This window comes from Bactrocera dorsalis, chromosome 1, assembly GCF_023373825.1.
Source record: "Bactrocera dorsalis isolate Fly_Bdor chromosome 1, ASM2337382v1, whole genome shotgun sequence".
Taxonomy (NCBI): Eukaryota; Metazoa; Arthropoda; class Insecta; order Diptera; family Tephritidae; genus Bactrocera; species Bactrocera dorsalis.
The window spans coordinates 18,556,148-18,568,608 of NC_064303.1; the positions used below are offsets into that span (position 1 = coordinate 18,556,148).

At 39.3% G+C, this 12,461-nt stretch overlaps 1 protein-coding gene across 3 annotated transcripts in view; it reads left to right on the forward strand.

The window, feature by feature from the left end:
* LOC105233382 (discoidin domain-containing receptor 2) overlaps positions 1-12,461 on the forward strand; it is a 486,209-nt gene that overhangs the window by 285,100 nt on the left and 188,648 nt on the right. For all 3 annotated transcript variants that reach the window (XM_049457497.1, XM_049457512.1, XM_049457502.1), the window contains 2 exons: positions 4,611-4,874; positions 7,942-8,034. In XM_049457497.1, the coding sequence (XP_049313454.1) occupies positions 4,611-4,874; positions 7,942-8,034 (357 nt within the window). The remainder of the gene's footprint in view (positions 1-4,610; positions 4,875-7,941; positions 8,035-12,461) is intronic.

Consider the following 12,461-nt stretch of genomic DNA (forward strand, 5'->3'; position numbering starts at 1 on the left):
ATTCAATCTATCACCCTTGAACTATGTTGAATAAAAGAACGAATTTTGCCAAAAATTGGTACTTTACTTTGCTGGGGGCCAAATCCGGGGAATTATTAATTATTCTTCCTCTTTACTGGCATAGATCACCACCCACACGGTTATAGCGGAGTTAACAACAACCCGCCAGTCGTTCTTTTTTTTTCTCTACTTGGCACCAATTCAAGATACCAGTCAGCTTTCTCCACCTGATCTCTCCAATGGAGCGGAGTCTTCTTCTTCCTCTGCTTTCACCAGCGGGTACTGAATTGAACAGCTTCAAAGCTGAAGTGCTCTCTTCCATCCATATAACATAACCTACCCAGCGCAGCCGCTTTTTAAATGAGCTGTTATATTACATAAAAAAGAAATAGGTTCCACATAAGCTGAAAAAATTTGTTTAACTCACTGACTGACTCAACTGAGGTGGTGTGGGATAAACAACCTGGATCACCGTGATAACTCCGGGCCCGGTAGGAATATATCCCGAACAGCCCTCTCTTCGCTTCACTAGATAAGTATTTCAAAGAAAGGCTCCGCACTCGCTATGTTATTATTGCTATAAAACCTTAACAAAACCTCCTAACTGGTTCGCATAAGAATCATAAGGAAATTCAATAATTGATTTGCCATACACCTAACCTAACTTTAACGAACATAATTCAATAAGCTAAAACATATGTGCAATAGGCACCAAAATTAATATATTTAAATTACGTTGCTCACTCATAACATTTTGCGGTGGCTTTGTGGAGGCCTCTCTTAATATAGCGCTGTGCAGTACTGCTATATGAATGTATGTGTAGTTAGGCGCTGGTGCGAGTGCTTGGCAATGTATTTGAACCACACATTTGACTTCTGTCAAATATTACAATTTCAATAAAGCCACTCAAGAGCCTCGATAAGGACGACAGCAACATGCCACACACACCGCACTCAACCATATATGCAATATGCAGCCGGCTAACCGCAACCGACTCAACTCGATTTTGTATTTGAAGCGCACAGGATGTGACAAAACAGAGAGCCAAAACGAACCAAAAAAAAAACATAACTGAAAATGGAATGCAAATGCAACTCAATACTCGCATGTATATGTGTAGCTAGTTGCTTATATATAGCTGACAGTCCGACATATTGCTCGTGTAATAAGTTGGCGTGCATATATATACCAAACATCCTCATATATGTATATAAATGCATGTGTGTATGTGTTCTGGTCATTTTAGTGCAACTATGAGCATGTTAATTATTTCACATATCCTGTTTTGTCGCAACAAGGATAACGTTCATAATGCACTTTGAGGTTTTATGACCGCAACACAATTTTATATGCTGCCGCAATGTGACACACAACGACCATAGGCAGCGCAGCAACAGACGAACTTGCATACGAGCGTGCGACCTACCGACCAGGCCAGCAGTAGTTAGGCGATTTCAATGTACACACACTCACATATATAAAGATATACGTATTAAGCCAAGTCGGCTGCTGCTGCTGCTTGTGTACCTATGATATTGCAGGTCATTTGGCAGCTGGAAAATTGCTATCATTCCACAAATGTCCTTTACACACATACATCGAACCGCTGTCTCTTCCAACACTACCACTCGCTCTCTATCTCTCACTTGTCGGTATTGCATTTCTGATTGCTTTCATGTATGTGTGTGTATGTATTTGTGTGCTTGGGTATGTGTGCGTTCATATTTTATTTCACATTATGACATGTCGGTTTCATATATACAACATTTGGTATTAAATCATCATCACAAAAATTTTGTGAAATGCATTTTCATTATTGTTATGAAATTTGTAGAAAAATTACAAAAATACTTGACAATTTAATCATTTTAATGCAGCGGACAGTTGACAAATCTGTGCTCATAAAAACTGCAAATAATATAAATATTTTATTTCAGCAGAAAAGTAGTTAAGTGAAGTGGCTTTAAATGAGTATTAAATTATAAAAATTATTAGCGGACGGGTTGCGCAAGCTTTTCTGCTTTGCTGTGATGTTAGTCTTAGTTTTGATCTTAATTTTAGTATTGAGGGCTTTTGACTTAAATAGCTATACCCTGAATCAGGGTGTATTCAATTTGCCTTGAAGTGGGTAACACACAAAAGAAAACGTCAGAGATGTAAACAATATTCCAGTGAGAGCGTTCTGTGTCGACCGAAACAAACAGCAATTAAAAGGGACAACCTCTGGGCTATAAGTCTTGCAATGGGAAACCGATCGTTGTCACAACAGAATTTTTTTAATTTTTTCTTGTCTGAAACTCTGAACATTTTTTAGCAATCGCTCACTTCAACTTGATGGGTTATTTGCGGTAGCATTCCCAGAAAAAGTTTCAGCCGGTTTTAAAAACTCATAATACAGCACGCCCTTCTGTAGGTAGGAAGGTAGGTAGGAGTGCAGCCCTATTATTTATCGGGCTCAATTAGCACTTGATGTGCCATTTTGATACACTATTCGTAGAACCTCCTGTATCTGCTATTACGTTTCACCTTCTCTCTCAAACCATTTTGAAGTTTCGATGAAACTACTTATGTCTGATATGTTTTTAGTGGAAATCCATTCAAGGTTTGGTGCTTGATGGATTTCAAGTGTTTTGTGTCAGATCTGTGCTAGAGCTGGGTATTCGCAGAGAAAATGGAAAATTGTTTCCTTGTTCCCTGCTACTCTGCAGCCTCGGCAGATGTCGTTGTAGGGCATACCCGTTTTGGATGCATGTTCCTCAAATGGCCAGTGCCCTGTGCTAGCTGTTTCTCTGTAGATACTTTTTCTTGACCTATTTAATAAGTCGTTGGTTCTTTTCCTGTCATATGTTGGCCATAATTGTTTAGTTATGACGCATTTTGTAATGTTTTTCGACCTGTTATTTACAACTTGTCGAAATTGTCTATTGATCTCTCCTTTGATCGATCCTAGCGGGCTTGTTATTAGCTCCACCGCAGATTGGTTGAGGAAAGCTGCAGCCTTTGCCAACTCGTCTGCTTTTTCGTTACCGAAAATGTTCCTGTGGCTGGAAACCCAGATGAAGTTTAGTTCGAGCTTGTCTTTTATTGAGTTTAGTGCTTTCTTGTAGTTGTGAACTATGCTGGAATTTGTCATGGGTGAAGACAAGACCAGGAGCGCTGCCTGGCTATCTGTAAAGCTAGTTGCTTTATGAACATTCTCGTGGTTTTCTAATAGAATTTCGCAGGCTTTTTCTGTGCCTAGTACTTCTGCTTGGAAGATGCTAGCCGAGTTCTGCAGACGTATAGAGAGAGATCCGGCGGTATAGAGTGAGATGGTATTCTCCTATTATTGAACCTTTTCTCCATTCTCGTCGAGATGGTATCCTCATCTGGAAGTGTCTATTGAAATCCTGCTTTGGGAGAATGTTGTCTGATTTATTAATGGTGAGCTTGTTTAGGATTACACATGTCCGTAGTTTGTTTGGCCGGATTTCGCAAATTATTTTTGGCGTTATGTGTTGCCTTAATATATCTATTTTTTTATGTTCAGTCGCAATCCGATGCTAAAACAACTTATTTTTGTAGCGCTCATGCAGTATTTTTGACATGAAAAATCGTCTCTTGTTATCAATTCGTGTGGCATCCAATTTCTTTGCTTTTCAGTGTATCCGCTTGCTGTGAAAATTCTTGAAATGGTTGCTTGAATGTTTCGATGAGCTCTTTTTTTATTTGGTAAGAACCAACATAAAACAAAACAATTTGTCCAAGCTTTGAGAATGTTTCGATAACTTCATCTGAAGTGACTTCAATACCATGAAACATGTTCGTCCTCAGCCACATTTTCATGCGACAAAGTGTCGAAAAAGAGTTCAGATCTCCCATTTGTCACAGGACGTGTGCAGAATATGCGAAGGAAACTACGAATTATATAAGTCGAAAGCTACAATTTCCACCATTTTCCTCCTCTGAATCCGCTACTGATATTATAGACCGAATAATATTTTCATTCTCGTAACTGTCGCTCGTTCATGATCGACACGCATTAGTAATAGTAGTACTGTCAAGAACTATGAACTCGGCAGTATACTCCAAAACAATTTGTAGAATGTTTTAAGCCACTGAAATAATACAAGCAGAAAGAAGATGTATATTCATTTGCACCGAAGCTAAAAATACCTGAAACTCTGCATTTCTTGAGTTTCCTATACTTTGAGGATTTAATATGGAAGTAACGATACTAAGCCCCGTATAATCAATAATTTATAATAAATCCGTAGAATATAAAAGTTTAATTCGATACGGCAAACAAAAAAGTAGCAGTGCTTATGGTAACCTTGCGCTAAGATCTCAGCGTCTTTGGTACAGAAATCTTTCCGCTCCAAATAACATTTTTAACAACCAGTCGTCTATATAAAATTATTCTGAATGAAGGCTTTAAGTTATTAAAACCAATAAATGTGCAATTCTTATTATAAAACTAATTTTATATTGTGATTACTTGACAGTTATTTGACAATAGAAGTAATAGATTGATGCCATATATAGCTATATTATACGCCATATTACTTATCGTTAAAATATTTTATATATATTTTTCTCAAATTTTCCTTACCTTATTTTTCTTCCACAGCGCCAATTTGGTAGCAGTCGCCACACTCCGACCCGGCGCGCCTGATCATATGCGTAAAGAGTTTCGCAACAAGGCGAAACAGCTCGCCCGCCTCAACGATCCGAATGTGGCGCATTTACTTGGCGCCTGTCTGCGAGACGAGCCCATTTGCATGGTGTTCGATTACTCGGAATGTCTGGGTGACTTAAATCAATTTCTGCAGGAGCATGTAGCCGAAACGACGCATAGTCTGCAAGCGGGTATTATGACGAACAAGAGCTTAAGGTGAGTGAGTCTACTATGAAGTGGTATTAAGTGAGTCAATGGAATGACAGAAACACGAGTTTAAGATTGTATGTTAACATATCTGCTGACGAATGACGAATGCGTAAGATAGATTACATAATAATACTGATTTGGTATAAAGTTAAAGAAAAAAATTCATAAATTTCAAGAGATTTTATAGATAGATTAAACTCTCATAATACAACGAAATGTATTGAATCCATTACGAATTCACCAAAGCCAATTTCAGTTGCACTTTATTCGCCGCAGAGGCTGAAAGTGTTCAAGAATGCTTAACCTTTACTGTGCAATAATGAGAGTTGAGCTAGAGGTAAAGCGTCCTATACCTATCACAAAGTCTAAAAGAGTGCGAACCGAAAAGGTTTGGCCTCGATCCGGTAAAATGTTCAATCTTACCGCATGAATCCCGAACGGACAGTGTATGGTTACCGTTCATACAACCATGGAAAGATGGTCATTGCTAATAGCGTAGTGCTCCCTTAACTTCTTACGATTTACCATGGTCCCGAGGGACCTTATGTCTAGTAGTTGACCAACACCTGCTGAACTGGCCTGAGGTTAAATAAACCAGTAGCGAACTGGAGCCAACGGAGCTCTTACCTGTTCCCGTTCTGCTGTTAGTGATCCTCAAATATATGTCCAAGTTCATCAGCCTTACAGTTTCCTGCAATACCGCTGTGACCAGGCACCGAAACCAGTCTAAACTTGTAGTAACTCGATGCTAGGGAGAAAGAGTCTAACAGCATGAATATTTACCACTCTGAAGTAGTCTGCGGTCCGGACAGTAGATGTACTGCTACTTTTATTACACATTTCCAATTGGAAGTTGCTGTAGTGGTTTTCTTCTTCTTTATTAGCGTAGGCAGCGGAGGGGTCTTTCATCAGAGGCTGTTTTGTTCTCTTCATTGGGTTTTTTTTACGTGACTGGTCCGAAACCCAGCGCAAAACCCTGGAGAGGGATGTTATCTTCTCACTGTAGTACATCTTCAAACGGATGTTTTTTGGATACCCAGAGGATGCTTGGTATAAGGCAGGAAGTCGTGAGTTGCTTGAGCCATATGTACCAGAATCGTTTCTCGGCACACCATAAGTGAATGGCGCTCAGAGAATTTTCCTCACTTGCGTGAACATCTGCTGTAGTGGCCAGGAAGTCCAAAACTTAAGCTGATAGTTGGTTTCCCACTATGTGCGTCCATACGTAAAAACGATCACCGCCCTTCTCCTCCAGAGAGTCTTTATCTTATCTAAGTATCCAGCTTCTCTGAGTCTGGCAGCAGCTTTCGCGGCCATACAGCTTTCGGCTATGTATGTATATCCATCGGTAATAAATGCAGCAAATAAATGAGCGCTGTAGTCGAAGTAAGTAGACCACCGCACGTACTGAGGAGAGCCGTCCGTTGAACACTCGCTAATTTATTGGCGAATACGGTCTTTTCTAGCGTCTTCCACCATACAAAACAAAATAGTATTGCAAGATCAACAATTATTGACTGGATATTGCTCAGAACAGATTCCGTAGAAACGTTGTTGAACGCTTCAAAAATGTCCAGGAATGCTCCAAGAGCATATTCTTTACATTCAAGAGCTATTTCGATATTAAGTACCAGTGCATGAAGTACAGTCTTTACTTATCTGCCCTTCGCATATGCGTGCTGCGTCTTGGACGAGTTTCTAAGAGGCGCTGCGGCCCTAATGTGCGCGTACAAGATTTTCTCTAGTGTTTTCAGCAAGAAGGAAGTTAAGCTTATTGGCTTAAACTCTTTTGAGTTTGTCTTCGGTATGAAAACTACCCTAGCCTCTCTCCATGAGCACATGGGCACATAACTTAACTTCAAGCATCCTCTATAGATCACCTTTAGCGAGATTATGGGCTTGACAATGCTTTCATAGAACCAAAGAACAAACTTTGGTAAGAGTTCCCACCTTTTATCAAGTGCTCCACAGCAGCAGTACAGGTCAACCATTGGCTGCCTTGCTCTTTGCTCGTTGTTAGGTTTCCAGAAAAATCGGTTATTAAATATTTCAGATTGGTACCTCCACAACTGAGGGACTATTTCGTGGTAAACCTGTTCAGAGTATAAATAAAGGAAACATTACCGAATATGTCCCAGGTTAACATGTGAAATATATCAAACAACAACTCAAAACTGTAGCATCAAAAAAATCTTAAGCTGTAAACCCACCAAACTCACTGTAAATGTCTCCACACGCAGGCAATTTAAACATAACCAACATAACCTCAACAAAATATTTAACAAACTTTTCATTTCATTTCTCTTTTCACATCCTTTGCGCTTTATCTTGTTTCCGACTTCCGTTTGGCTGATGATGACGACACCAACAACAACGACTACAACAAAAACAATACTTGCGTATACGACAACGACTTAAACACCGTGCGGCGTCTACAAATATAACAACAACAACAACACCATAAATAACACAACAAATGTTGAAAACATTTTTGGTCACCACCGCCACTGCTCGCCGAAAAAACCCTCAAACAACAAACACCATAACTACCAACAAACGTCGGCAAACGCAATAATGATCATTCACATTATTATTAATTTTCCTGACTTGTCCTGCCACGCTTCCGGTCTCGTGTCGATAATTTTCACCAAACAAATGCATGCGCCATAACATACAACAAAACGACCCACAACAATGTCACAACATCATACCAACAACAACATCATCATCATCTTAAACTCCACCGCCGCCACCGTTTGCCGGCATTTTTCTTCGTCTCAACTTTGTTGTTGCTTTGTTGGACAACGTACGTTTATGTTGTTGGTGTTGCATGGTCTTATCTGCTTTTTATATGTGCGTGTGTGTGTGTTGGATTGATGGCGCCAAACTTTTTCCATGCTCGAATAAAAACATAAATACACACATACACAACTTGTATGTCTCCCCACTGCCCACCTGGCTATGCGTGGCATGGTGAAATCCAACTAAAAATTGGGGGATAATAATACCGTTGATTATTGCAACACATACAAACGGATATTTATGTATATGTTATATGTATATGTATATACAGTTATGGCAGCTTGGTGTACATAGCTACGCAAATTGCATCGGGCATGAAGCATTTGGAGCAAATGAATTTCGTGCATCGCGATCTGGCAACAAGGTAAGTGGCAACAATTATACACATGGATATATATATGTATATACATGTTTATATTTCAATATATAGGGTGGGCCTTTCAATTTTTTTCTTTAGATGCCGTGAAACTGTAGCTCGAGTTAAAATATGAACAAGAAAAAACCTTAAAGTGCAAGAAATGTATTCCGAGATTATACTGTTGACTTAGACAATTGGTTAGGTTGAGATATAGGTAAGTAGGAGTGCGGCCTTCATGGATCAATAAGCGCTGAATGCACCATTTTGATATAATTACTATCGCGGCACCTCATAATTTTCCTATCTCATTTGACTGTTGCACTATTGTTGTTGTAACGGTTATCGGGGCGCCGTTAGGTTGGTAAGGTTCAGATGACTTGTCAACGAGGTCATCCAATGGTACGCCCAGGAAACGTGCTGTTTCAACGGGGTCGGATTGTAAGGAGAGTGATGGCAGATGTATAGGGTTAACTGGGCATGCAAAAAGGTATTTAGTGGCACGCGATGACTCGTTGGACGCTAGGCATATGTTTGATACGTCGAGATCGATTCTGGATCAGTAGGAGTTTAACTTGGATACTGTAGTATCCAAAACGAAGCTGAGCAAGGTTCATTCTCGATTCTTACCGCAACTCAAGCTCTTCGTCTGCAATAGGTGGTGGTTTGACTCCAAGTACGCCATTCACTGAACTAGAATCGGTGTTTATGGCTCCACTGTGAATGGTGGTCAGTGCATGACTGAAGTTTGTTGCGTTCGAAGTCTGGTGGGCCATTAATGTCGTCGACGTAGTTGAGGAAAAGATATTTTGATACTCGTAGGAGGCGGTTCCGCTTCAAGTGGGTGACTGCAGGGATGATTTCTACGTAAACACCTCAACAGAAACTGCTTGAAGAGAAGTTTGTTATGCTTCTTAACAGGGGGAATGCGGGCCTCACTGTGTCAATGTTCGATGGTAGACTTTAAGAGGCATTCCGCTGTAGTCCAGAGTGTAGTGCTATTACTGCCGGTAGCTTACTCGTCTGTGATTCACTGCACCCATGCAACCATATTGGTGCGGCATAGTTACGGACCGGCCGGCTGATTGTCTTGTACTTTATCAACAACGTTTCTTTGTCTTTTTCCATATGCTGCTGGCTACCGACTAGGTTTTTTTTGCGACCCTGTACTTTGGAAATAATCGCAGTCGTGTGTAGAATGAAGTAGCACAAGCTGTCGAGTGTCAACTTTAAATCTTAGTTGACAATCGGTATTTTAACACTATCGTCTGAAATACGAGTATTAAGGTCAAGTCTGTACTCCTTCGTTCAGTTAGTGAATATTGTCGCTGTGGATTTAATGGAGGAGAGTGTTAGGTTCCGTGCAGCGAGGAAGCGAGAAAGGTCAGAGAAATAGCCGCTTATTTTTGAACACATGCCATGCGGTGAGGAGATCTAACCTCCCCATTACGCTCAAACCATTGGTGCTCTCAATGAGACTACTTATACTGGTTATGCTATTTTTGGCCAACTATTCAAGCTGTGATGCCTTATGGGTTCGATATATTATATGTTGGGTTTATGATAGAGCTGTGCGCTCACAGAGAAAGTGGAAAATAGTTTCCGAATTCACTTCAAGCTTGAAGCTGCGGCAAATATTGTTACAGAGCAGACCCACTTTAGTACACTATTTACTCTTCAAAAGGCCAGCGTCCCTTTATAGTAGCTGTACGACTGCGTCTACTATTTCTGGACATATTTAATACGTCCTTGGTTCTATTCCTGTCATCAAGTAGCCCAAGGGACATATCTGCTCTGTAATATTGCAGATTCTTACTGATCCATCCATTGATTTTTTCTGAGGTTAGATTATACTAACCGGCTGTTACACCATACATAAGCCTACTGGTCTTTAGTAAGTGAATTCATATAAAGGTTCATTTCAATTTGAGCTGAAGTATTCTTGCGTACTTTAAGAGTAACTTCATCAATATAAGTTTGATACGTTATCTAGTCATTTGAACAGTTAAGCTCCTAGATAACTAAGACGAGTTTCAAACAAGCGTCCCTCTTACGCCTACTGTCCTACATGTTCTGCTTCTATCGTCCTTACTAATGCACATACGGCTCTCAGGTGATGCCAGTAAGTTGTGCCCTATCATTAGATCAACAACCACACAGCAATCTTTTCGGTACCGTGTAGGAAAAAGAATGAGTTTTTTTCTTCTATACTTTTGCACATTATCTTGGCGATCCTACATGCCCTTAAAGCTCTTAAAGCATTTCATCTCATCCTGATCCGTTTGTCAGTCCTTTCGGAAATTTCCTCATGTATCGTTTTTAGTGTCTTAAGTATTGCTTCCACTGGTTGGGTGGTCAGACGAGTGGTACTTTAGCAACCTTCTCAGATATTTCTTTTCACGGAATTTTTTTGCGACTTGGAACACATTAAATAGGCAATCGCTTTCCAGCAGCCATCGACTGTCTCCCTGCTTCTAGGAATATTCACTGACGTAGTGTTATGGGAAATTATTGTCTTATTTGTCGCTTGGCTATTGTCGTATGTATTCATCTTCTTTTGTTGTTTCCTGCGTTGTTAGTTATCTCTGCCACGTTTCTGACCACAAGGACTTCTACTTGGAAGATGCTGCTGTATTCTAAAAGATTGACGAATTGCCTGAGATCCGAGCAATAGATGCCAGCGCCCACTCCATTCTATATTTTTCATTCGTCTGATATTGGATGTAAGTTCCTCTGGTAAGTCGCATACTCATGCGCCATCTATCATCGTTTAGTGCGACTGGATTCTGGTATAGTGTACTCTTAATATTGATATTAACAGCTGGCGCATCTGATTTTATAATTCCTATATACAAGAATAATTAACCCAATTTTATACAGAATTAAAGGGCTCCAAAAAAGTTCGAATTTGATTTTCCAAAATCATTCCAGGTCAAAGCCCAGACTATAATCGTAAACGCTATTTTTTACAATTTTTTATATTTTTTCACAAAATAATGCCTTTTTGACTCTCCCTAATATACATATAAACATATACCTACATATTCACCCAACGCCCTTTTCTAGCAGAAGTGTGCGCTCACCCTAAAAACAAGCGCGCCGAAATCTTTTCGCCCAATCTCCAAGCCAATGAAGCCGAAAGGAAAATGTTGAAGTTGGCAACTCGATTCCATTCAGCAAAAACCATTTTGTGGTTGAATGTTTTGAGTTTCGACATTTCAAAATCGCACTTACATTGAAAACTTTTCAAATTTGCAATTTCACAAAAAAAGTAAAACAGCAACACTAACACACGTACACATACATACACGTACACCCACTTACAAGCGCATGACTTTAAAATAGAGACAGAGGAAATGCTGTCATCAGTGGCGGCGTCGACGGCTTCCAGAAACTTTGTGTGAAAACTTAATTTTTGTGGTGTAAAATCGTTTGGAGCGAACTACAAGCAAAGTATTTGCACTTTGTGAATCTCAATCGCTAAGCTGCCACTATATACATATATGTATATAGGTGAGTGAGGCTGTGTGCTCACCGGTGTTTGTGCGGAAATTAAATTCGTACTAAAAGCGCTGATAACCGAGATGATGCAGCAAATGTGCTTCTTTTTTGTTTCGTGTCATTTAACTTTTTGTTGTTGTTGTTTTTCTTTTCAAAAATTATTGCTAAAATTTTCGAATGAATTTTTGAAGGTTTCGCAAAACTTTAAGAATACAGGAAACTTGTACACAATATATATAAATATATTAGTTTTGTGGTCTCAGCGAACTTTTAAAAAAATATGAAGATAATTTTGATTAAAAGTAGGTAAATGTTGCTGTGGTTTATATTTAAAAGAATATTATAAAAAGTTTTGGCTCGCTAGTTGTAAGCTAGGAGCTGGCAAAAAAATAGCTACATAGATCGGTTTAGGTACAGCAAGAAACTTAAATGCTTCGGTACCTCTTAAACCAAGATCCAGTGACGGCTTTCCTGCCGATTTTTTCTAAAAAATTGCAAATACTAACAATACAGGCCTGAATCAAGAGTTTAGCCCTGACGCACCAGCTCCTTTTACATATTTTCTACGAATCCTCCCGAAAATTGTTTAGCAACCTTACTGGTTATTCGAACACCACCATTTTGGTTAGACATTATCGTAAATGTCACACTCTTCATTATCAGGTCCATCCGCTTCAGCAATGAATCAATGTTATTGCGATTCAATAAAAAGTCATAGATAGAAATTCGGGATATGACTTTTTTACCTATAACCCGCACCCATACAACAAATTCTCTTCTTAAATACAAACGGTTTATATAAAAACGTTTCAAGCGCTTTTTTTTTTTTAATTTAATTATTGTGACATGTTTTTCTCATATAACCTGAAATGTTCTGTAATAAAAAAAATTCAAATAACCAAGTTGAGGATTTTAAATTTTTACTTTTACGAAAA